Source organism: Pipistrellus kuhlii, unplaced genomic scaffold (assembly GCF_014108245.1).
Source record: "Pipistrellus kuhlii isolate mPipKuh1 unplaced genomic scaffold, mPipKuh1.p scaffold_m20_p_5, whole genome shotgun sequence".
Taxonomy (NCBI): Eukaryota; Metazoa; Chordata; class Mammalia; order Chiroptera; family Vespertilionidae; genus Pipistrellus; species Pipistrellus kuhlii.
Window position 1 is genome coordinate 60652820 of NW_023425551.1, and position 27863 is coordinate 60680682.

At 37.5% G+C, this 27863-nt stretch overlaps 1 protein-coding gene across 10 annotated transcripts in view; it reads right to left on the reverse strand.

The window, feature by feature from the left end:
- PHF3 (PHD finger protein 3) overlaps positions 1–27863 on the reverse strand; it is an 88793-nt gene that overhangs the window by 39854 nt on the left and 21076 nt on the right. For 5 of the 10 annotated variants that reach the window (XM_045573055.1, XM_036415291.2, XM_045573054.1 and 2 more), the window contains one exon: positions 1221–1382. The exons of 3 other annotated variants lie outside the window; for them this stretch is intronic. In XM_045573055.1, coding sequence (XP_045429011.1) covers positions 1221–1382 — 162 coding nt within the window. Of the gene's footprint in view, positions 1–1220; positions 1383–3807; positions 3814–27863 lie in introns of those variants that run through there. 2 more of the 10 variants (XM_045573058.1, XM_045573059.1) reach the window with 2 other exon arrangements.

The window sequence follows — 27863 nt, forward strand, 5'->3', positions numbered from 1 at the left end:
TACCCTCCAAAAAAAAAAGGAGGGGGGGGGGAGGAGTGATGTCAAAATAAGCTTCTCAATATTGAAGTTAGAAAAAATGGCACAGTTTTAAATTTCCGAAGGAAAATTATTTCCAACCCTGAAGTCAATGCTCAACCAGACCATGACTTCAATGAGAACAGATTAATCACATTTACAAACATACAAGGAAGAAATGTGTCACCAAAATGAAGGCATTAAGCCAAAAATGAGGAAACAGAAACTCTTAACACAGAACAGAATCCTCAAAATGGTAAGGGGAGAGCCCTTGATAATAGCTATGCAACAGGAATATAGGGCTAACACATCAGTCCAAATAGGAGCAGATCAAAGTCTCCCAGAGATATTTCTTCAATGAAATAATATGACAGAATATCTGATATACACAACTGTCTTTAGGAAAAATTTAAACAACTGGCAAAGTGGTTGAGGTGTAATTATTAACACGTACACAAAAGCTCTGAGTAGAGCCTGACCAGCATGGCTCAGTGGTTGAGTGCCGACCTATGAACCAGGAGGTCAAGGTTTGATTCAGTCAGGACACAAGGGTTGTGAGCTCAAGCCCCATTGGGGGCATGTGGGAGAAAGCTGATCAATGATTCTCTCTCATCATTGATTTTTTTTCTCTCTCTCTCTCCCTCTCCCTTCCTTTCTGAAATCAATAAAAATATATTTTTTAAAAGTTGTGTGTACAAATAGATAAAGCTATAAGCAAATGAAAAACAAAAAACAAAAATCTTACATCAGAAAGATAAAAAGATGTACTGGGGGGAGGGGGGAGGAGAGTAACCAGTTTACTAAATAGATCATCTTTGATAGCATACAGAATCACAGTAAAACTGCTCTATTATATATAATAGTATAAGGATGAGAAAATGTACTTGTGTGTGATAGGGACCAGAGAAGAATGCTAAATCATAATCCACAGTGGGAAATCAATAAAAATACCTACATCAGAATAATCATAAAGTAGCAATATACATATCACTCAGAGACATGGAATAAATGTCTCTGGGGAAAAGAAAATAAGTAGTGAGTACTGGAAACTCTTAGAACTAGTCAATTCTTTAAATTATGTAAATGTATAATTATGTCAACAAATTGGTATAAACTCAAAACACATCAAAATGCTCAGCAAGTTGACAATGTCTCACATCTGTCCCTACACCTTTGATTTTCTAGGTAACCTTTGAGAGGATTACCTTGTGCCATTAAACGAGGTGATTTTCTTGGTGATCTCACTGAATTTTCTTCTACTTTGTCCCTCAAATTCCTGTTAGGTAAAATCAGTTCTTCTTCATCAATGGTATCATTGCCACTTTCTTTAACAACTCCTTCGTCCATAATATCGTCAAGACCAACAACTAGAAAAAAACAAAAACAACCAAAAAAATTACTTCTAAAAAATACTGGAGGTGTTAAGTACTTAATGGCCTTAATTTATTGTGAGAATTTAATGCAGTAATACATAGGCTTGAAATCTAGGTCTATTCCTACTATGTGATATTGCCACTACCTAGCTCCCAATTCAGGTTTACAAACTTCCACCTTATGAGGCAACTAGGAAAGGCTATAATCTTTCTTGATTTGACCTCCACTATCACTGTCACTTATTCACTGTACCTTTGTGAACACAACAAGCAATCGGTACCTGATTACCGATTTTTGTTACAGTAGTACAAAAGAGTTTAAATCCTAAAAAGCTTGTGATTCTAGGTTCGTGCTAGAACCAAAAGATTCTAACTTTATATGCTACATGTGTAAAAGTATTATAGATGTACTTTTCAGTAATACACAGACACAAATTAAAACATTGTGAAACTTTCCCTTCCCTCAAATGCTAGAAAAAATGGTAGTTGTTGCCCACCTGGCATAGCTCAGTGGTTGAGCACCAACCTATGAACCAGGAGATCACAGTTCAATTCCTGGTCAGGTTATATGCCCAGGTGTGGTCTCAGTCCCAGTGAGAGGTTGTGCAGGAGAGAGCCAATTAATGATTCTTCTCTCATCATTGGTATTTCTCTCTCTCTCCCGCCCCTCCCTCTTCCTTCCTCTCTAAAATCAATTTAAAAAATTTTTAATGGTAGTTGTTTAATATAGCTATATAATCAAATTATTTTCTTCTACTCAAAAGAGAGTGGAAAGATATGGAAAAGGATTGAGAAATACTGAAGAAAATATAAATACTGAAACACTATACTTACACTGTCACTGGGTTTATTTCTTGTATAATATATCTTAACTAGCTGACATATAGCAATTCTAAATATGTAGCCGCATGAAATCTAGTAAAATGAATGTGATTATTTTTATCAAAAGGCCCAAATTCAAATCTCTGCTAAAATATACATATACATATAAATAAAAAGATATAATATGCAAATTAGGCCAGAATACTCTAAAGGTCATGACAGCTCAGGATGGGCCTGGTGCAGGCCCAGGGCCTGAGAGAACAACAGACAGGACGGTGGCCCGAGACTGGCCCCGAAGAGAACAACCCGCAGGGAGGTGGGTTTGATTCTGATCAAGGGCATGTACCTAGGTTGCAGGCTTCTGCCTGGGGGGGGGGGCTTACACTGATGTTTCTCTCTCTCTTTCCCTCTCTCTTCCAAGCTCTCTAAATATCAATGGGAAGCCCTAACCGGTTTGGCTCAGTGGATAGAGCGTTGACCTGTGGTCTGAAGGGTCCCAGGTTCGATTCCGGTCAAGGGCATGTACCTTGGTTGCAGGCACATCCCCAGTGGGGGGTGTGCAGAAAGCAGCTGATTGATGTTTCTAACTCTCTATCCTTCTCCCTTCCTCTCTGTAAAAAAATCAATAAAATATATTTTAAAAAATAAATATCAATGGGAAAATATCATCATATGAGGATAAAAATAAATAAACGTCATATCCTATGAAACTTGAAAACGCCTAAAGAAAGTTGTCATTTTTTCATTATGAAGGGACAAGAGTCGGTATTGATGAAAACACGTTGGCAGCTGAGGCAGCAGCAGCAGCAGCAGCAGGGTGATGGTGGCGCCTTCTCCTGATCAGCCCAGTTGCCTCCCACAGTAGGACATCCCCTGAGGGCTCTGGGACTATGAGAGGGGGCAGGCTGGGCTGAGGGATGCGACCACCCCCCCCCCCCCCACACACACACACACACAAATTTTGTACACTGGGCCTCAAGTCTATAATAAAAGCATAATGTTAATTAGACCAGATGTCCTTCCGGAAGGCGGCAGGGGACAGGGAGCAGGGCAGGGTGCCAAGTCAGAGGAGGCCGAGGCAGAGGTGGCACAGCTAATAAATGATTTTTCCCTCATCATTGATGTTTCTATCTCCCTCTCACTTCTCTCTGAAACCAGTAAAAATATATTTTTAAAAGCCTGCTTAAAAAAAAAAATTGTATGTGGTAACACTGAAATTCAATTGTAAGAATGACAGAGTATAACTTCTTTTCAATTCTGTCAAGCACAGATAAAACGAAAGGGAGAGCTGGATACTCCACTCCATCCTGTTAACTTATAACACGTATCTATGGAAAACGACTAGAAACCTGGTAAATTCAGCCGAAACCGATTTGGCTCAGTGAATAGAACGTCAGCCTGTGGACTGAAAGGTCCCAGGTTCGATTCTGGTCAAGGGCATGTACCTTGGTTGCGGGCACCTCCCCAGTAGGGGGTATGCAAGAGGCAGCTGATCCGATGGTTCTCTCTCATTGATGTTTCTAACTCTCTATCCCTCTCTTCCTCTCTGTAAAAAATCAATGAAATATATAATTTTTTTTTAAAAGAAAACTAAAACCTGATGAACAATATTAACAATATTAATCAGAGATACGGGAGGGGAGTGGACTGACAATTCTCGGGGAAAAGGGGAGTGGTGGATGCGGAAAGAGACTGAACATAAACTGTGCACCTATGGATGAGGACAATGGGGGGTGGGGAAAGGGCAGAGGGTGGGGTGGGAACCTGGTGGAGGGGGGAAGAAATGAGGAACCTTTGTAATAATATGAACAATAAAGATTGATTAAAAAAAAAGAAAGAAAGAAACCTAAATTCAAAACATGAAAATCTAATTTCATAAAGTAATGTAAATATGTATCAGAGATATCATAAGGGCTAAAAACTTACTAAAGGTTTTTATTTGTCTTTAACTCCCAGGCAACACTGATTATGATTTTAAGGAAAATGCTGAAATATACATACCAAATTTTCAATTGAATTAGCTGTGTCTCAATGTTTCTAAGAACAAGCACACAGAAAAGGCACTGGGACAGCCACTGACCAATTCTGGAAAAACTACAGTGACCAAGGTTAACACTGTTAATACAAGCTTGTGTGTTTGCTAAGCACCAGGGAGTATTATACTTAGGTACGTACGTAAGAGAGATACATCAATTGGCTGTCTTCAATATGGGCCCCACCTGGGATAGAACCTGCAACCTAGCTATGTGCCCTGACCGGGAATCAAACCTGTGACTTTCTGATGCATGGGACAACACTCCAACCAACAGAGCCAAAACAGCCAGTGCTAAATCTTACTTTTATTTCTTATGTTTTTCTTTTTAGATGGGAGAGCACATGGGAAATCATTGTCTTCACAATTCATTTGCATAGATCACCAATTAAGACTCACTTGTATAAAACTATGAATGTAATCATGTAAACACAACCCAAGAGGTTACTAGAACTATTTATTATTAACAATAAATAGATTTTAATTTGATAAAAAGGACTAACTAATTACTACTTAATGTATGTATATCTTTCATTTACTATTTTCCTACTTGGAATGTATTTCACTGACCAGGATCTTTTTGTTGCTGTTAATCCTCACCTGAGGATATTTTTCTATTGATTTTTAGAGAGAATAGGAAAGAGGGGGAGAGAGAGAGAGAGAAACATCAATGTGAGAGAGATGCATCGATTGGTTGCCTCCTGCATGCACCCTGACCAAGGCCAGCGATCAAGCCCGCAACCAAGGTACATGCCCTTGACCGGAATCCAACCTGGGACCCTTCAGTCCAGAGACTGATGCTCCAACCACTGAGTCAAAGCAGCCGAGGCACTGACCCAGAATCTTCAAAAAGGCTGGCCATTTCTTATCTCTAAGGATGCTGCTACTCTTAAGGTCACTTACACAGAGGCCTGCCCTAACCAGCCCAAATCAAATAAACCATTGCCTCCCACTGCCAATCAACCAACCACACATTTTGTATCATCTTAAACTTTACTTAAGCTCCATAAGGACAGGTACATTGGTCTCAAACACCACTGTATCCTCCCAGCAATGGAAAGAGTCTGGCATACAATAAGAATATTTGTTAAATGAACTAATAGTACCAAACTACTTTTATGCCAAAAGAAATCATTTTACCTCACAATTGTGAAACCACGAGCCAAATTGTTCATACCTGGAAATGCTATTTAATAAGAATGTTACCATAAAAAGAAATCCGTTTTTAAAAATGCAATCCTACTCTTATAATATGAATCTCATCATTATTTATTGGTCTCATATGTCAAAAAATCAGATCTCAACCAGGCACTTTGGTACACTGTGTTCAATTTTACTCAAATAAAAGAGAAAAAAACAGAGACAATGCTCAAGAAAAAGTTCTAAAAAGATAATATCCCTAATCTGTACCAGCACAGGAAAAGGTTTTAATGGGATACACAATATTAAACAGAACAGAAATTCTATGAGGTCAGGAATTTGTCATTTTACTTTCTGAAATATCCCTAATTCCTAGAAGAGCAGCTGAAACATACAGTACCTGGTGTTAAAAAACAACTCAAATTTTTTAAAAATGCATGTATACAAAAATGTCATAGTTCCCAAGTTCTATCTCAAGAGATTAGAACCTCCACATTAAACTTCACTCCAAGCAAGAAGTTACCCTCTACTCCCATCACAGTAGTGTTAACTCCTTGCAGAACGCAGAGTTAGATTGCAATAGTTTAGAAAACAGAGATTAGAAGGAAGTGTCCCAACATCAAACAACCAAACAACAAAAAAGCTCCTCACTCACCAGAAAGACACCATTTTTCAGGGTATGTGCATAGCAACAAAGGACTCCCTAGAGCTACAATTAATAAAATCTCTATCTAAAAAACTTAGATCAAGTACATGAAGACATAGTAAAGACATAACCTCCCATTAACAATACCAAGGAGAACTTCAAGCGAACCAACATCAGAATTATGGGGGTCCCCAAAGAAGGGGAAAGGGGGTGTAGGGGGTGCGGGAAGAGACTGAACAAAAACTGTGCACCTATGGATGAGGACAATGGGGGGTGGGGGTAAAGGGAGAGGATAGAATGGGGACCTGGTGGAGGGGAGCAATGGAGGGGGGGAAAAAGGAACATTTGTAATAATCTGAATAAAGATTTATTTTTAATAAATAAATACAATACAATACAATACAATACAATACAATACAATACAATACAATACAATACCAAGGAGATGAAAGATCTGCTCACTAAAAACAATGAAAGAGCAGAAACCGGTTTGGCTCAGTGGTAGAGCGTCAGTCTGCGGACTGAAAGGTCCCAGGTTCAATTCCGGTCAAGGGTATGTACCTTGGTTGCGGGTGCATCCCCGGTGGGGGGGGGGTGCAAGAGACAGCTGGTGGATGTTTCTCTCTCATCGACGTTTCTAGCTCTCTATCTCTCTCCCTTCCTCTCTGTAAAAAGTCAATAAAATATATTTTTTTAAATAAAAATTAAAAAAAACAATGAATGAAACTGAAGACACACATACAAGAAAAAGGAAAGATATCCCATGTTCATGGATTAGAAGAATTATATTGTTAAAATGTCCACACTACCATTCTGTACTGGTGACTCAATTGATTGGAGCATCATCCTATACACCAAGAAGTTGTGGGTTTGATCCCTAGTCAGGATGAGTATGAGAGGCAAATGACTTCTGCTTCTCTCTCATATTGATGTTTCTCTCTTTCAAAATCAAGAAAAACATATCCTCGGGTGAGGATTAAAAAAAAAAAAAAAAAAAAAATGTGCCCTGGCTGGTAGTTCAATTGGCTAGAGCATTGGTCCAGTACGCCAAGTTTACAGATTCGATCCCCACAGTCAGGGCACATACAAGATGCACCAATGAATGTATAAATAAGTGGAACAACAAACTGATGTTTCTCTTTTTTTCTATCTCTAAAATTAATAAATATAAAAATTGTAAAAGTCCATACTACCCAAAGCAATGGCATTTTTCACAGAACTAGAAAAAACATCCCTGGCCAAGTAGGTCAGTGGTTGGAGCTTCCTCCTGGTATGCAAAAGTTGCAGATTAGATCCCTGGTCAAGGCACATGTAAACTTCAGCCAATGGAACATTTGTTGTTCCACTTATTTATTCTCTTTCGCTCTCTCCCATCCTCCTCCCTCCCTCTTTCCTCTCTCAAAAATATCAATAAAAAATTCTAATACTTATATGGTACTATTAAAAGAATCCCCCCCAAAAAAAAAAAGCAAAGCAATCCTGAGAAAAAAAAATAAAGCTAGAGGCAGCACACTTCCTGATTTCCAACCATAATACGAAGTTATAATAATCACAATAGTATGATATTGACATAAAAAGACACGTAAGATCAATGGAATAGAACAGAGTCCAGAAATAAACCTAGCATATATGGTCAATTAATTTATGTCAAAAAAACTAAGAATATAAAATGAAGAAAGGACAGCCTCTTCAAGAAATGATGCTAGGAAAACTGGAAGCCAGATGCAATACGGAAAATTGGACCCCTTATCTTACACCATACCAATAAAATCAATGCCAAAAGAAGATAGGAATTAAGCTATTTGCCATCACTGTTGGCAATAAGTTTTTAGATTTGACACCAAAAGCAAAGGCAATAAAAGCAAAAATAAACAAATGGAACTACATCAAATCAAAAGGCTTTTACACAGCAATGGAACCATCAACAAAACAAAAAGTCAACCTATGCAACAGGAGAAAATATTAGCAAATCATGTTTCTGATAAGTGATTAATATACAAAATGTATAAAGAACTCATACAAGTCAACAGCAAACAAAAAAATGTGTAATAGGCAGATGAACAGAATAGGAATTCCTCTAAAGACAAGGAAATGAATAAGAGATGTAAGAAAAGGTGCTCAACACATCACTGATTATCAGGAAAATGCAAATCAAAACCACAATTTGGTAGCATCTCACACTCTGTTAGAATGACTACCACCAAAAAGATAAAAGTTACCGTATTTTTCGGACCATAAGACGCTCCGGACCATAAGACGCACCAGTTTTTAGAGAAGGGAAATGAAGAAAAAAAGATTCTGAAACAAATAGTGTCCTAAAATATTTTATGTGCATTAAAACCCAACATCACAGTCATAAACACATGTAATCAACCCTGTAAAGTAAACAGCAGCATTTAGAACCATTTTAGAGCCAGGCAAGCACACAGAGACCACACAGAGCCCACACAGAGCCGGGCAAGTAAAAAAACTTTTTTTTTAAAGTATATATGTAGGCTATATTTGGACCATAAGACGCAGGGACTTTTCCCCCCCACTTCTGGGGGGGAAAAAGTGCGTCTTATGGTCCGAAAAATACGGTAAGTGTTAGTGAGGATGTGTAGAAAAGGGAACCATTTGTGCTATTGACGATATGTAAACTAATGTAGCCACTATTAAAAACAATATGAAGTACCTAAAAATATTTAAAACTAGAACTGCCACATAATCTAGCACTCTCACACCTAGGAATAAAGATGTGGTATACATACACACACATACTAGCATATTATTTAGCCATGAGAAAGAAGGAAATCCTGCCATTTGGAAAAAGAAAAAAAAGAAAGAAATCCAGCCACTTGGGTTAACAGGAATGAACCTTGAGGGCATTATGCTAAGTGAGATAAGGCAGACAGAAAAGAAATTCTGCATGGTATCACTTTCAAGTGAAATCTTTTTAAAAAATCAAATGAAGGCTAAAAAACGTGATTGGGGGGGGGGAGAAGAGGGGTTTGGGGGAAGGAAATAGAGTAAGTCTGAGAATTTAACGTAACAGGGTGACTACTGTTGATAACCACTGTATTGTACATTTGAGAGGACTAGGAAAATAGAACTTAAATGTTCTCACACTTACAAAATAAGATAAATATGTTAGGTGATACTTATTAACTAACTAAATGGGGGGATCATTTCACAATGCATATGTAAACCAAATCATCATAATGTACACTTTAAAAATATCTTGCAATTAACATGTGAATTACACCTCAATAAAGGTAATTTTATATATATATATATATATATATATATATCCCAATATATATGCTTGATATTAAAAAATGTCAATTCTGCAACAAATTTAGAACATGTACTAGAATTATTAGAACTTGGAACACAAGGAAAAGAATTCTAATAAACCTAAACATACCTCAAACTTAAATATCCTTAGGTAAGGTTCCTAATTTAATGACAAGAAATGAACTGATACTATATGTATTTAGTCTTGAAGCAACTGTATATACAGTAAAATATCTCATTCCATTCCACAATGTAGGTTTAGAAGTCAATAAATACTTTATCTTCAATAAGTCTCTGTTGGCTCTTATGAGCATTTTGGACTGGGTGGTCTCTTACCAGGTTCATTTCAGCCAAGATTCTATTTTGAGCCCTTCATAAGAAAAATGAATTAACAGAAAAATAAGGCTTATTTTTGTTATGTACACCTTCATAAGCATCTACCAGCTTTTTTTTTTTTTTTTTTTTTTTAATTCTCACCTGAAGATATTTTTTCCATTGATTTTTAAAGAGTGGAAGGTAGGGAAAAGGAGAAGAGAAAAGAGATAAATATCGTTAGACACATTGATTGGTTGACTCCCACACTCGCCCCAACTGGGGCATGATCGAACCTGCACTCGAGATACATGCCCTTGACTGGGAATTGAACCTGTGACCCTCGGGTCCCCAAGCCGACACTGTAACCACTGTGCAAGATCGGCCAAGATTAATCCCTTATTTTGTTTCACGTATTTTTAATAATCTGTTTCCTAGCCTCTCAATTAGATGAATGAATATACTAGCTGGCATGGTTCAGTGGTTGAGCACTGACCTGTGAACCAGGAGGTAATGGCTGATTCCTGGTTGGGGCACAGGCCTGGGTTGTGGACTCAATCCCCAGTGTGGGGAGTGTAGGAGGCCAACAATCAATGGTTCTTTCTCACATTGATGTTTCTCTCTCTCTCTTCCTCTCCCTCCTTTCCTGAAGTCAATAAAAATATTTTTAAAAAGAAAGATACACTACTAAGTCCAAAGACATTTCACAGAAGGTCTTTGAACAAAGTTCATCATTTTATTATGAAACATTAAGAACTTAACTCTTGTTTATATATTAACCAGCCTATAGTAAAACTGGTTTCCTTATACAATCTTTCCCTTAAAGGCACAAAACCTATCAATGATGATAAGGAGGACTTAATGTATTTTTTAAATCCATGAACCCACCCTACCAAGTTTGGCTCAGTGAATAGAGCATCGGCCTGCCGACTGAAAGGTCCTGGGTTCAATTCCAGTCAAGGGCACATGCCCAGGTTATGGGTTCGATCCCCAGTAGGGCCGTGCAGCAGACTGATCAATGATTCTCTGTAATCATTGATGTTTCTATCTCTCTCCCCTTCTCTCATTAAAAAATAATATAAAATCCATGAACCAATACGGCAACCTAAAATATCAAAAAGAGCCAAAAATTAATAATAATTTGCCACCTCTGGAATTAGATGTGATCATTTCACCAACTCTTTACTTTGTAAAATAGTAATAAAACCTCAATTCTCTAACTTTAATCTGCCTCTTTAGTAGGCACTGCAGTACAGAGTAAGCAGAAAATGAAATTTTTTCTTTACCAGAAGAATGCCAACAAATACATGTAAAAGAAAAGAATTAAAAAATCATCAATTTGCTACAACTGATTATCAATAAATGCATAAAACCATTAGAGGAAAGGCTAAAGAGGAACTAAAGATTTTCATGTTGCCAAAGTTATATACCCTTACAGAATACTTGTTATATCAAGTATTGGGAAGAAATGTTTTGGCTGTTGCCATCTTAACCCAGTAATAGTTATTAATCTTTATTTTTGCTGATTTCAGAGAGGAAGGGACACAAAGAGAGAGATATCAATGATGAGAGAAACATTGATCAGCTACCTTTTACACGCCCCACACTGAAGGATCGAGCCTGAAACCCAGGCATGTGCCCTAACCAGGAATCAAACAGTGACCTCCTGGTTCATAGATTGATGCTCAACCACTGAGCCATACCCAACAGGTGCCACAGCAATCCTGAGAAAGAACTAAGTTGGGCCAAGATCGGTTTGGCTCAATGGATAGAGCGTCGGCTTGGGGACTGAAAGGTCCCGGGTTCGATTCCAGTCAAGGGCATGTACCTTGGTTGCAGGCATATCCCCAGTAGAGGGTGTGCAAGAGGCAGCTGGTCGATGACTCTCTCTCTCATTGATGTTTCTAGCTCTCTATCTCTCTCCCTTCCTCTCTGTACAAAAATCAATAAAATATATTAAAAAAAAAAAAAAAAAGAAGTTGGAGGGATCACAATATCAGATATCAAGTTATACTATAAAGCCACAGTGATCAAAACAGCCTGGTATTGGCACAAGAACAGGCAAATAAATTAATGGAACAGAAAAGAGACCCCAGAAATCAGCCCAATCTGATTAACATTTAATTAACATTTGAAAAAGGAGTCAACAACATATAATGGAGTAAAGACAGTCTCTTCAGTAAATGGTATTAGAAAAATTGGACAAGTACATGCAAAATCAAAAGACTAGACCACCAACTACACCATACATAAAAATAAACTCAAAATTAATTTAAGATGTGAAACCATAAAAATCCTAGAAGAAGCTATAGGCAACAAACTCTCACACATCTCTTACAGCAGTATGTTTGCAGATAATCTCCTATGGCAAAGTAAGCTAAGGAGAAAAGTAAATGGAACTGCATCAAAATAAAAAGCTTCTGCTCAGCAAAAAAAAAAAAAAAACATCAACAAAATGAAAAGGGGGCCCACTGTATGGGAGAACATAGTTGGCAATGATACATCTGATAAAGGGTTAATATCCAAAATATATAAGGAACCCATACAATTTAAAAGGACAAACCAAACCAATTAAAAAATGGGCAAAGGCCGAAACCAGTTTGGCTCAGTGGATAGAGCATGGACTGAAAAGGTCCCAGGTTCGATTCCAGTCCAGGGCATGTGCCTTGGTTGCGGGCACATCCCCAGTAGGGGGTGTGCAAGAGGCAGCTGATTGATGATTCTCTCTCATCAATGTTTCTGGCCCTCTATCCCTCTCTCTTCCTCTCTGTAAAAAAAATCAATAAAATATATATATATATATATATATATATATATATATATATATATATATATATATATATATATATATTTTTAAAAATGGGCAAAGGACCTAAATAAACACTTCACCAAAGTGGACATAGAGATGGCAAGAGAGATATGAAAAAATGCTCAAAGTCATGATCATCATAAAGAAGCAAATTAAAATGACAATGAGGTATCATTTCACACCTGTCAGAATAGCTACTATCAACAAATGGCAAGTGCTGGCAATGGAGAAAAGGGAACCTTAGTATACTGATGGGAATGCAGACTGGTGATGCCATTATGGAAAACAGAAAGGCATTTCCTAAAAAAATTAAGTATGGGACTGCCATTTGACCCAGAGATCCCACTTCTAGGAATATATCCTAAGAAACCTGAAACACCAATCAGGAAAAAACATGTGTGGACCTCTATGTTCATAGCAGCACAATTTACTATAGCTAAGATCTGGAAACAGCCCAAGTGCCATTCAGTAGATGAGAAGATAAAAAAGTTGTGGTACATTTTACACCATAGAATATTATACAGCAGAATAAAAAAGGGGTTTCTTACCCTTTGGGATAGAAAGCAGGGACCTAGAGAGTATTATACTAAGTGAAATAAGCCAGTAAGAGAAAGACAAGTATCGCACCATCTCACTCAGATGTGGAATCTAATGAACAACATAATCTGATGAATAAAATACATCCAGAGATACAGAAGCATGGAACAATCAAATCTCAGAAGGAAAGCAAGGGTGGGTGGATGGGATGAGATCAACCAAAGAACTTGTATTTAGATATGCATATCCCACTGACACAGACAATGGGTGGTGAAGGTCTAGGGTAGGAACCCAGGGAGGCTATAAAGGGACATATGTAATACTTTTAACAATATCAATTTTTTAAATTCACATCTATACACAGGTAATAAAAACCTAAGCAACCATTATGGCAGAATGACCATAATGACCAGTCGCAATGATATGCACTGATCACCAGGGGGCAGACTCTCAATGGAGGAGCTGCCCCCTGGTGGTCAGTGCACTCCACAGGGGGGGCACTGCTCAACCAGAAATCAGGCTCACAGCTGGCGGTGGCAGGAGCCTCTCCCACCTCTGTGGCAGTGCTAAGGAGCAACGAGCTGAATGGTGAGGAACAAATAGGCGGACAGTAAGGATCGAGGGATCCCAGACTGTGAGGAGGCATAGGCCAGGCTGAGGAACAATCCCGCGCCATACCCCCTCCGCACACCCCCACCCCCCCCACCCCCCACCACCAGTGCATGAATTTTGTGCACCGGGCCCTTAGTGTAAAAATAAAGCTACACAATCTTGGGAGCGAGTTTTTTTGTTTTTTGTGGGTTTTTTTTTTTTTTTTTGGGGGGGGGGGTATATATTACCACAAATATTTACCAGTTTGACACCCTTACATAGCAACCTTTCATTAAACTTGAAGTACACTCACTTAGGTATTCTTCCAAATAAGTATACATAACTAAAGGGATGCACACAAGCCCAGCAGGCATGGTTTAGTGCTGAGCATCAACCTATGAACCAGGAGGTCAGTTTGATTTCCAGTCAAGGGTACATGCCCATGTTGTGGGATTGTGACAGTTTAGTAATGGGTAAAAAAATTATTTCTTTCCTAAAATAATATGGGCTAAGAAAACTGATGCTTAGAACTGTTTCTATCATTCTGTGGTTTCTGACTAAAAATGTATTGTGGCACCTATAAAAACTCTTAATGGACACTTAAATTTTTCCCAAATAAAAAGACTCAATGGACAAATGGAAGGCAGAGTAGGAGGATGCTGCAAGGACATGCTCCCAGGAACAAGATGGAATTACAACTGAAACATGGAAAGGCTTCCTGAATAATCAATAGAAAACTCACAGGAGAGAACCTTAATACCCAATGACCAAAGGTAAAGAATGCAGAGACTGGTAGGAGGGGTGGAGGCATGAAAGGGCTGGTCGGACACCCACAGACAGTAATTGAAGACCTGGAGAAATATCTCAGCTGTGGGGGGGAGCCACAGAGAACTCTGGGCTCTAATCCCAAAGCTGAGCTCCCCAGCAGAGAGCATCAAACTGAGGAGGATACCCACATAACATCTGGCTATGAAAAGCAGTGGGTGTTGCCTGCCAGGGAGTGGCAGCTGAATGTTCAAGCACCCTCTGAAAGGGCCAATGCACAAAAATTCCCTGTGGAGCCACCCACCTTGTGCTCTGGCAGAGGGAGGGTGAAGGGGATTGGAGCTGTGAGAGCAGAACCCAGTACAGAGGTCTCAGGGGATAGAGTACAGAAGGCAGACATCCCAAGTTTTCTGGGCTGAGTCATTCCCTCACATAGCAGACATTTGCCTTGCCTGGGGTAAGACAGTCAACACATACTGGAAAACACCTTGCCCAGAGGCCATTTAAGAGATTAAAAGTAACAATTAACCTCCAGGCAAAAGCAACTGCCACATCCAGATGAAAAAACTCTCGCCACACCTGAGGTCGATTGCCTGGGGCTATTCAAGTCGGGATAGTCTTATAGACAAGAGGTCTCTGGAGGCTTTGTTTTTGCCTGATCCAATTAGAAATAGCCTTTAACACTGTCCTGCACTAGAGATTGCAGTCACAAACCCAGAAAACCAAAATGAGTAAACAAAAAAACAACCTCCAAATGAAAGAACTAGTGAATTCTCCAGAAGAGATAAATGAAGCAGAGATAAGAAATTTACCTGAAACAAGGCTCAGAGTGATGATGTTCAAAATGCTCAACATTATGAAAAGATGTAGTAACTAAGAAAAAAAGAACAGTCTGAGAGAAAGAATGACAACACAAAGAACTCATTGGAATGAATACACAGCAGATTTGGGGAAGCTGATGATCAAGGAATCAGTGAATTAGAAGACAGGGTTGAAAACATCACTCAATTTGAGCCAAAACCGGTTTGGCTCAGTGGTAGAGCGTCGGTCTACAGACTGAAAGGTCCCAGGTTCGATTCCAGTCAGGGGCATGTACGTTGGTTGCGGCACATCCCCAGTAGGGGGTGTGCAAGAGGCAGCTGGTCGATGTTTCTCTCTCATCCACGTTTCTAGCTCTCTCTCTCCCTTCCTCTCTGTAAAATCAATAAAATATATTGATATTTATAAAAAAAAAAAAAAAAGAAAAGAAAATATCACTCAATTTGAGAACCAAAAAGAAGATAACAATTAATAAACAGGACAGCTTAAGGGAGCTGTGGAACAATGTGAAACATAACAATATTAGAATAGTAGGTGTGCAGAAGAGGCAGAAAGGGAGAAAGGAATAGAGAAGGTGTTTGAAGAAATAATGGTAGAAACTTCCCTAACCTGGTAAAGTCACACTAATTCAGGAGGCACAGAGAACAAAAAACAAAAACAAAAAACAGAACCCAAAGAGACCCACACCCAGATACATCATAATTAAAATGCCAAAAATTAAAGGCAAAGAGAGAATCAAAGGCAGCAAGAGAAAACTGTTACCGACAAAGGAGTTCCCATAAGGCTGACACCTGATTTCTCAACAGAAATTCTACAGGCCAGAAGGGAATGGCATGAAGTACTCAAGGTAATGGAAAGCAAGGATCTGAGACCAAGATTACTATATCCAACAAGGCTATCATTCAAAATAGACAATTCAAATGAAGAGCTTCCCAGACCAAAAACAAAGGCTAAAGGAGTTCATCACCACCATACCAGCATTACAAGAAATGCTAAAGGGATTGCTGTGTAAAGCAATGATCGTCAAACCACGGCTCGTGAGCCACATGCAGCTCTTTGGCCCCATTTCTTTTTGGTCACACCTGTACAGTGAGATTGAAACTTCGTGGCCCATGTGCAGAAGTCGATTTTTTGGCCTGGGTGAGTCTATTTTGAAGAAGTGGTTCTAATACCGAGCCACACTCAAGAAGCCAAAGAGCCGTATGTGGCTCACAAGCCATGGTTTGCCAACCATTGCTGTAAGGCAGTGTTTCCCAAAGTGTGGTACGGGAAGAGTTTTCCCAGGGGTACGGGAAGAGTTTGGTGGGGGTATGTGTTGCACCATAGTTTGGTGGGGATACGCACTGCACCGTGCTTAGCTGCACCTAATTCTACGTTCTCATGAGTACGAGTGGTACTCAGCGTTACGAAAATTATAGAAAATTATGTCAAGAGTTTGGGAAACACTGCTGTAAGGGAATGCTGAGAAGAAATAGAGAGAGAAACCTAGCCATACAGAATTTAAATGGCTATAAATAAGTACCTTTCAATAATAACCCTAAATGTAAGTAGATTAAATGCTCCAATCAAAAGGTGTAAGGTAGCTGAATGGATACAAAAACATGACCCAACTATATGTTATCTACAAGAGACCCACCTCAAAACAAAGACACACACAGGATGAAAGTAAAGGAATGAAAAAAAATTTTTTCCATCCAAGTGGAAAAAAAATAAAGCTGGATTAGCAATACTCATATCCAACAAAATAGACTTTAATAGCATCATGCTAAGTGAAATAAGCAAGTCAGAGAAAGATAAACATCAAATGATCTTACTCATTTGTGGAATATAATGAATAATATAAACTGATAGATAAAAATAAAGCCAGATGGGGGGAAAATATTCTATAATAGAAGTAATCCTGTTATTTGCAGATTTTTAATATCTCCTACAACTTTTGTGCTATCATACTATGTTAGTACAATTTTTATATTATTAGACTTAAAATCCTTTTATTCTTAAAATATTAATGTTTATTGCATGTAATATTATATGTAAGATCATTTTTCTTAATTGGTATCTACTGCATATAACATCATATTTAAAATTGTTTTTGTTGAAATATTCATGTTTATTGCATGTAATATATGTAAGAGCATTTTTCTTGAATAATTGGTGTTTACGGCATGTAACATTTAAAATCATTTTTCTTGAGATATTAAAGAAGATTCAGAAAATTCTGAGCTCAAATGGTAAGTATTTTAAAACATAGACTTCCTATTGGTGTAGAAGAACACCAGACACACTGAAGGGGGCAAATATGTTCCAATGCAGCTTTAAATAACAGACTTTATATACTCAATAAAACAAAACAAAAAAACTAGGCTTGTGACTTGTTAGTAGAATAAACTTTTTCTATTTGAATACATGTATCTTTTCCATCCACCACAGTCATTAAAGTCAAATTCAACTTAGAACCAGATGTATAAAAGATTGTATCAGAATGACAAGATGAAATTTAAAAAAAAAAAAAAAAAGTTAAAGACCATAAACCCTCGATTTTGCAAAACTCCATTTAACGGATTTCGGATTTAATGGACAAAATTTCCCGTCTATATGTCATGTGAAAATTAGCACCCTGTTAATTTTTAAATGACTTTAACCAAGATTTGCTTAGAAGTTAATTCTTAAAGTGTAAATACCACTTACGTTTTCTATAGCTAATCATTTTAATCTTTTTTATAGTTAATTATTTTTAAGTACCTATTGTGTGTTACATTGGACAGTAATAATTAGCACAGTAGGAAAATATTTTTAAAAATAAAAGTACTGATAAGTACTCAAAAAGATCTTATGATAAATATACTTAATGAAATGAAGCATCAAGTACACAATTAGTGATTTTGACACCTACCCCTTCAAGGTGAACAAAACAAGAATCTTATCTCCCTCTAAAACTTTTTTAATGTTTTGATTTTTAAAGAGGGACGAGAGAAACAGCAGTGTAACAAAGAAACAGCTGCCTCCCACACACACACTATCACCCCATCCCCACATTGAACCTATGAAGAGACCAGGAATTGAACCAGTGACCTTTTGGTGCACAGGATGACAAAACCAACTGAGCCACATTGGCCAGGGCCCTTCAACATTTTTAATATGAGCAACTGACCATGATCGATGAACAGAGATCCGAATTTACAAACTGAGACCCAAGCAAGTTCCATTAGCTAGGAATAAAAAATAGATATGGAGCATAGAAGTTTGTGACAAGTGAAGCAGAAACAGCAATGAAAACAAAACCAGTATTCAAACCTCACAGGATGACCTGTTGAGGTGGGGTCAGCTTACCAAGTAAAAGGTCCTGATCTTAATCTAACCTCTCCAAAGTAAAAGTACAGAAGCTATGCTTGAGATGGTTAGCTGTGGCCCAATATCCATTCAGCCATCCTACCTCATTTACTAGAATACCTGTTATTTACATGGTCACCCAAAATAAAGCCTACACTATGCAATCTAACTTATTACTAGATGTAGCCACAAGTTATGGCCAACTGAAATGTAAGATAAAATGGTACATGCAACTTTCAGGATATGATGGTAGAAAAAGGAGCATACCTTCCCCTTCCCCTTTTCTCTTTTATTAACTAGAATCCCAACTTAACAACTGGAGGAGCTATGTAAAACTATGCAGTGAGCCTGGAAATCAGGATCATACATGTTAGTGCAGGTAGAGGAGTTTAAATCCCTAACACTATGGAGCTCCATACCAGCTTTCAGTTACTTTTTTTAGTTAATACTTGACAAAATAAACTTATTTCTTTATAGCACTGTTATTTGAAGTTTTCTGGCACTCAAAGCTAAACCTAATCTTAAGCCAAAAATGACCCAGAAAATTACAATCCATGAGAACCAAATCATGATAGCAACCAACTAGGAAAAGAGCCTGGAATAGAGAAACCATTTCTTGGGTCAGCCTAAATGCTGAAGATACCTAGGTCTGGTTTAGGGAAATCCAGGTAACTTAATTTTCCTAATTTTCTGTAACAACAGGAATCGACAAACAAGGAATTATAAAATTCAACTCTGGGTGGAAGGCAAATACACCTGTTAGACATGAAAGGTCTAGGGTCCTATTAACAAGCTTATTAATTTTTCTCGGCCCATTAAAAGTCAGCTAGTCTCGCCGAAGCCAGTTTGGCTGTGGTAGAGCGTCAGTCTGCGGACTGAAAGGTCCTGGGTTCGATTCCGGTCAAGGGCATGTACATTGGTTGCGGGCACATCCCCAGTAGGGGGTGTGCAAGAGGCAGCTGGTCGATTTTCTCTCTCATCGACGTTTCTGGCTCTCTATCTATCTCCCTTCCTCTCTGTAAAAAATCAATAAAATATATTTAAAAAAAAAAAAAAGTCAGCTAGTTTCATCCTAGAGATCCCATAAGAATAATCACAGATGCAGCGCTCCTTTACAAGAATTCCTTTTTAATCAACTTTCTCAACAAAGGGCTTCGAGATTTTATTATTCATATTTCTTACTAGCTGGGAGAAAAAACAGAGTAAAAAAGTATGGGTTAATGAGACAAAGGAATAGAAGATCAAGGTCAAGGAAGTATTTGCTCAAGGATCCTTTCTTTACACCAAAATTATTTTTGAATTTTAAAGTAGAATAATTCACTGTTTTAAAGATTCAATAAGTTGCCGAAGCTGGTTTGGCTCAGTGGTAGAGTGTCGGTCTGAGGACTGAAAGGTCCCAGGTTCAATTCTGGTCAAGGGCATGTACACTGGTTGCGGGCACATCCCCGGTAGGGGATGTGCAAGAGGCAGCTGGTCGATGTTTCTCTCTCATTGACGTTTCTAGCTCTCTATCTCTCTCCCTTCCTCTCTGTGAAAAATCAATAAAATATATATATTTTTTAAAAGATTCAATAAAATATCAACTTTTGCACATCTAGTATGGAATAATATTCTATTATGGAAAAACAAGTACATTTGATCAAGTTGAAACTACATTAAATAATTAACCAAATTAAGAATCTTAGCCTTTCAAATTACAAAGTCATAGTTCATTTAGCCTTTCTACCCAAATACTATCTATTATCCACATACTGTACCATAAATTTTTTAAATGTTTTTTTATTGATTTCAAAGAGGAAGGGAAAGGAAGAGATAGAAACATCAATGATGAGAATCATAGATTGGCTGCCTCCTACATGCCTCCCAACTGGGGACCAAGCCTGCAACCCAGGCATGTGCCCTTACCAGGAATCGAACCATGGACCTCCTGGGTCATAAGTTGATGCTCAACCACTAAGTCACACTGGCCAGGCCATAAAACCTTTTTACTCCACAATTATTAAAATGTATAAATATCCAATAATTGCACAATCATTTGCATTAGAAAACATCCTCTTTTAATAATACAAATAGTTCTGGAACTGTTAAAGGGCTATCAGTCAAGTATAAATTGGGTATATATTAGTATGATAAGCTTCTTGCTTAAATGCTGACCTGAAATCATAGACAAGGTATACTGATAGAGTAAGCAATTAATTCTGAAAGGAAAAACCTTATTTTCAGATAAAGAATGAAGCTGAAAGGAATTCAGCTGGGGGAAAAAGAAAGAGACAGGTGATAGAACTCAGGAAATAAACTGTAAAATGGTCAACAAGCATATTACACACTTCAAAATGTTCCAGGATACACAAGCATATTACATACTTCAAAATGTTCCAGGATAAGAGTTTAAAAACAATTCTTTTTCATACTTCTGTACAAAACCAGGACTCAGTGGTCAGGCTCATTCTATTATTATTCTAAAACAACAAAGTTACAGGTTTTAAAAAGCATGTGAAAGCTACTTTGAAAATATGACCATTCCTAACCTTTCTAATGAGAAATTTCAAACTTACATATCTTTAGAAATGACTCATAGCTGTTTCTTAACTATAACTTGATAAAATTTAAGATGTCTTTAATACCTAACATATATTCTCTACAAAATGTTGTGAGCAATGTTGTGTAAACATTTATAAATAAGTGCTTCCTGACCAATGACAGCTATGAAATGATCAGATTATAAATTAGAACCTTTGCCTTTCTAGTCAAAACACAGGCATTTAGAATACGTCATCATCAGATGGTGGGATGGCAGTCCGATAACCAGATAACAACCTTTTTAAATTTTATTTTACATTTTAGTGAGGAAGAGAGAGAAACATTGGTTATTCCACTTATTTGTGCATTCACTGGCTGATTCTTGTATGTTCCCTGACTGAGAATCAAATCCACAACCTTGATATAGTAGGACAATGCTCTAAGCGACTGAGCTACCAGGCCAGGGTCAACAATCTTGTTTTAGACTAGTTTCGTGGTCAGCAAACTGCAGCTCTTTTGGCCCCTTGAGTGTGGCTCTTCCACAAAATAGCACAACACAGGCTGGGTGAGTCTATTTTGAAGAAGTGGCATTAGAAGTTTTAAGTTTTAAAAATTTGGCTCTCAAAAGAAATTTCAGCCAGAAACTGGTTTGGTTTGGTGGATAGAGCATCACCCTGAAGGGTCCCAGGTTCAACTCCAGTCAAAGCATGTACCTTAGTTGCAGGCACATCCCCAGTGGCGGACATGTAGGAGGCAGATGATCCATGTTTCTCTCTCATGTTTCTAACCCTCTATCCCTCTCCCTTTCTCTCTAAAAAAGTCAATAAAATATATTTTTTTTAAAGAAACTTCAAACGTTGTACTGTTGATATTTGGCTCTGTTGACTAATGAGTTTGCCGACCACTTGCACTAGTTTTTCAAAGCAATCTTATGAGATTTATCAAATGTATCGTTTCTCCTACTTAAGAAAATTAAAAACTAAAATAACCACATTATGCCTTGGCCAGTGGCTCCGTTGACTGGAGCGTCGTCTGGTACACAAACCCGTTGCAGGTTTGACTCCTAGTCAGGACACAAGCCTAAGTTGCAAGTTCCATCCCCAGTCGGTGCTCATATGGGAGGCAACTGATCAATGTTTCTCTCTCACACTGAAGTTTTCTCTCCCCCTCACTTTTTTCCTCTCTCAAAATTAAAACACATCCTCAGATAAGGATCTAAAAAAATAATCACAGTATGATCAAGTTTCAGACATAATTCTGAACAAAAATATCTATATATATAAATTATTGTTCACTCTCTTAAACTATCCCATGCTACTGTCCATTCACCTTAGGGAGGAAATTCACATGTTCTCTGGTACCTAGTACATTGTGCATCCAACTATTAAAGTGCCCTCATGCTAATCACAGAGTCTGGCTACAGGTAAATACTAGGTGAACCAGTTAATAATGTGGATTTTTTTGAATAGATGGGAGTTATGCATATGTTGATATATAGGCGATTTGATATGCTATTTTGTTGTATTGACAGCAAGCTTCAAAACTCCTTACGTCAAATTTGCTGAAGGTGTTAACATCATAGATATTTTTATGCTTAAAAATGTCAAATTTCATGCCAAAAAAAAAAAAAAAAACATTTGCAGAAAGTTTTAATTCATTATTTTATTTTGAAGAAAAGTGCTGCTGAATACTTCGGGAAGCTTATGGCGAACATGCTCCATCTCATGATACTTGTCAACACTGGTTTAAATGCTTTAAAAGTGATTCTTTTTATGTGAAAGACAATGAACACCCAGGTCAATCAAAAAAGTCTGAAGACCAACAATTACAAGCATTATTGGATGAAGATGCATATCAAACTCAAAAACAACTTGCAGAAAGATTAAACACTTTCCAATCATTTACAAGCAATGAAAAAAGATTTTAAAGGAAGAAAAATGGGTGCTACAGCAACTGAACGAAAGACAAATGGGAAACCGGAAAGTCATCAGTAAAATGTTGCTTCAGTGGTACAAAAGAAAGTCTTTTTTTGCATCGAATTGTGACTGGTGATGAAAAATTGACTTATTTTGAGAATCCCAAACACACAAAATCACTGGTTGATCCTAGTCAACCATCAACATCAACTGCAAGGCCAAATCGCTTCAGAAAGAAGACAAGCTCTGCATTTGGTAGGATAAGGAAGGTGTGATGTATTATGAGCTTCTAAAACCAGGTGAAACCATTAATACTGCCATCGACAACAAATAATCAATTTGAACCATGCTTTCATTATGAAATGACCAGAATGGGCCAGAAGTAATTTTGGGCCAGAAGCAAAGTAATTTTGCTTCTTGATGACATACACCATCACACACTTCAAAACCAGATGAAGACACATTAAAAGATCTTGCCTGTTAAGTATTAACCTACCGGCTGTATTCACCAGGCCTTGCTCCTTCAGATTACCACTTGTCCTGATGGATGGCACATACACTTTCTAAGCAGCATTTCAAAATATACTAAGAAGTGGAAAATTAGGTCTCTGAATGGTTTGCCTCAAAATAAAAAAAGTTCTATTGGGACGGTATCCACAAATTACCTGAAAGATGGGGGAAATGTGTAGCTAGTGATGGATATTACTTTGAATAAAGCACTTCTGATGTTTCTCTTGAAATTACCCTGTTTCCCCGAAAATAAGACAGTGTCTTAGGTATATTAATTTTTTCTCCCAAAGTTGCGCTAAGTCTTATTTTCAGGGGATGTCTTATCTTTCCATGCACTAGGTCTTATTTTCGGAGGATGTCTTACTTTCGGGGAAACACGGTATCATGTTTTCTTTGTTTACAAAATCCGCCATTATTAACTGGTACACTTAGTAGCTTTACCAGGAAAACAGGAATTAGATCAATTATGCTTAGAAGAATGTCATCATTTTGGATATTCCTCTGCTTGAGTTCACTGTCCTATGACAATTTACCTCTTTTCTTATGTAAGTATATATATGGTAACTAACTTGTCATTCAAGAAGCAAAGACATAAAGTCTATAATAAAAGAAAATCAAAATTAGGGAAAGGTGATACTTTAAGAAGGAAAGGACAGCAAAGGATAATACCAATGTAGATTTAGTTCAAAAATCTTTTCAAAACATTCTCCAACTAAGACAAATAATTATGGAATGGATAAAAAGTACAAAGTGTAGAAATAGAAAGCCCTGGTTTAAAGAGTTCCGAAGGAATCCAGACAATGATTACGGTGAAAATGTGAACAATTCTGCCACCACTAGAGAAAATAGCAAGAGTAATCAACTGGAACTAAAGATGATAGAATCTATGAATTTTACTCAACAAGTTGCCATTTTATATATGGCCTATAAGACAAAAATTACCTATGGCAAGATTATCTTCATTTATATCTGTAATTATGAGGCTTCTCCCGACCGTTTATATATTACACAGGGTCCCAAAGTTATTTTCTGAGAAAAATCTTGACTCTGTCCTCCTTTGCTCAGGATGAGCAGAACAGCCTCCTATTCAAATAAATGCCCCCATCATAGCCTTTAAATCTATATAATCCCATACATAGCACTTTGTCTTTATAAAGTTTATACCCATGCACTTAGTTGGAAAAGGGGGAGGTGAGGTTGCATTACCAGCAGTTCTCAGACAGTATTATAAACTCACCTTCACATCTATACACTTAAAAATCTGGTGGGAGAAAATGATATCCAAGAAGTTGTCCGAAAGGTAACTTAAGCCCTAGCCAATTTAGCTCAATGAACAGAGTGTTGGTCTGTGGACTGAAGGGTCCCAAGTTTGATTCCAGTCAAGGACATGTACCACTGGCCCTGGCCAGAGTGCATGCAGAAGACAACCAAGAGATGTGTCTCTCTCACATTGATGTTTCTCTCTCTTCTCCCTCTGCCTTCCACTATATTTAAAAAAAAAAAATCAATGAAAAAATATTAACTGTTGAGGATTAACAACAACCAAAAAAAAAGTAACTTAAAATCTAACCTGTGATTAGGCCAATCCATTATACTAGTCCTATAATATGTGGATACTGTGATGCATACTGAGAGTTATTATAGAAAAAATGTGCCATGTTCATTAAAAGCATGTTAAGGATTTTTATTATATCACACATTATGATAAAACTACATGAAATTTCTTTATGGTTTTGGTGTCAGAAATAGTTTTCCTTTTCCTGGGCACTGATTTTGTTTTTTACTTCAAAGACACTAATGTTTCACTGTGGAATGTTGTCCTCTCACACAATGACTGCTAGAAATCTGAGAGCTAAAACTGTGTCCCACCTGCAGCAAATATTTTACTATTTTTTTTTAATATATTTTATTGATTTTCCACAGAGAGGAAGGAAGAGGGACAGAGAGCCAGAAACGTCGATGAGAGAGAAACATCGACCAGCTGCCTCCTGCACACACCCCAACGGGGATGTGCCCACAACCAACGTGCATGCCCTTGACCGGATCGAACCCAGGACCCTTCAGTCCACAGACCAACGCTCTACCCACTGAGACAAACCGGTTTCCGCAAATATTTTACTATCTTAACTTCTGGTTCTACTACCTAACCAACATTTTTCCTATCCTTGTTTTTTTTTTTCCAATAAACAAGCCGTTGTTTTTTTGCTGGACGATGTTGTCTTAAAAATGAGGTATGTGGATCTGATACCTAATTCCCAATGAAACATCCCAGGCTGGAGGGTCATATCCAGCAAAAGAGTAAATCCCATATTCCCACAGGGAACCTATTATTCTATTCGGGCGAATCCTAAGTTTCTTTTAGTCAGCAAAACTTTGTCCCCCTCCACCCCCCACCCCCAACTGCTACATATTGAATCTAGCTCTTTCCTGTTATCCATAAAAAAGGTAAAATCCTCTTGCCAATGTGATAAACTTTCAACATCTCTGGCTGCTAGTAAGTCCTACCCTTTCCACTTTCCAGCATTTTCTCATTTTTAATTCTACAAGTTGTTTGCCTCTCTTCTCTGTTCGCTCTCTTCTAAACGTACTTCACTTTCACCAAAATCCCTTTAAGTATAACTAAAAATGATTATTTAATATTAATCATCAACCTTACTGAAATAAATTTTTATTCTTAAAAGTTATGCATGTTCTTTTTTTTTTTTTTTAATATATTTTATTGATTTTGTACAGAGAGGAAGGGAGAGAGATAGAGAGAAACATCAATGAGAGAGAGTCATTGATCAGCTGCCTCTTGCACACTCCCTACTGGGGATATGCCCGCAACCAAGGTACATGCCCTTTACCGGAATCAACCCCGGGACCTTTCAGTCCCCAAGCCGACGCTCTATCCATTGAGCCAAACTGGTTTCGGCTATGCATGTTCTTAAAAGGCTAACCAGTTACTCTTCTCTAATATTCAATTAAGAGTATACACTGCCTTAACCAATACTAATATATTTTCATCTCATTTGCATGACTACTCCACATATATTAAATTTTTATTTTTTTGTTCAAATATAATTCTCAAAAATAAGAACAATGGTACAAGAGGTTTACTGAAGCCCAGAAGCTAAAAAAATTTTTGAATGACAGATACTACTACTCAAAATAATGTGCAGTTAGATCCGTATGTGTACAAATTTGTACAAAAAGTTTGTTACCACTCACAAGTAAAGTACAAATAAAAATAATAATTCTGAAAACGAATTTTTTGGACCAGAAGCCCACTATGGTTACTTCAAAGTATTGTCTGAAAATACTATCCAAGAGAAGTAATTTGCCATAAAAACTTGTAAACACCTTTTAAACAAATCTCAGTGATGCACTAAGGATACTAATCATTTCTCCAGAACAAGCACAATATAAGTTTTACAATATTACAGATAAAACCTGCCTCTGATGATAAAGCCCAAACTACAGATCTATGATTAAATATTAAAAATTTGTGTGCCAACCCAGCCAGTGTGGATCAATGGTTCAGTGTCAAACCTATTAACCAGGAGGTCACAGTTCAATTCCCAGTCAGGGCACATGCCCAGCTTGCTGGCTCTAGCCCCAGTAGGGAGCCTGCAGGAGATAGCCAATCAATGATTCTTTCTCATCAGTGATGTTTCTCTCTCTTTCTCTCTCTCTTTCTCTCTCTCTCTCTCTCTCCCTCCCTCCCTCCCTCCCTCTATAAAATCAATAAAAATATTTTTTAAAACAAAATCTGTATGCTAATAAAGGGACCAAATCACACTACTACTGAGAACATGTTATTACAGTACTTTGCTTGGAAGGAAGCAGTGCATGCTAATAAAAACCTTATTAAATAACTGCCTGATGTCATGTATTACCAATGTCATTCACGATAGGGAAACCACCATTATGCTAGCACAAAGTTTCCTTTACATTTAAATACACAATGAGTGAACATTTAACAAATATCCAAGATACTGTAATGATTCCATGACTTTTTGATGTATTTAATCTCTAAAAATCCATGCTACAAAAGGGCTATTATTTTTTAATTTAGTGAATGATAACTTTGCAAGCCATGGTGTAGCTTGGAAAAGACATCTTGGTTTTCCCTGAAGGATGCAGTACCTACAAGTGCTTCTAAAGGAAAGGCTGCTCTGAATATCCTATGTCTACAGTGTGTTTGTCTTCCTGGTCTTAATGTAACAAATCAAATTATAGCTACTGGACATTTATTTTCAATATATCATATAAAGAAGTGGATCATAAATGCAAGACTTGTTCCACATTTATGAATCATAGCTATTTATAAAATGAGAAAAACATTTCTTCATAACACTATAATGCCAGGTTTTCAAATACCATTATAATGACTTTAAATACATTCCTCAAGTGGTATATATAAACAATATATTTGGTACCTTGAACATACTTGGAAAAATCTAATTTT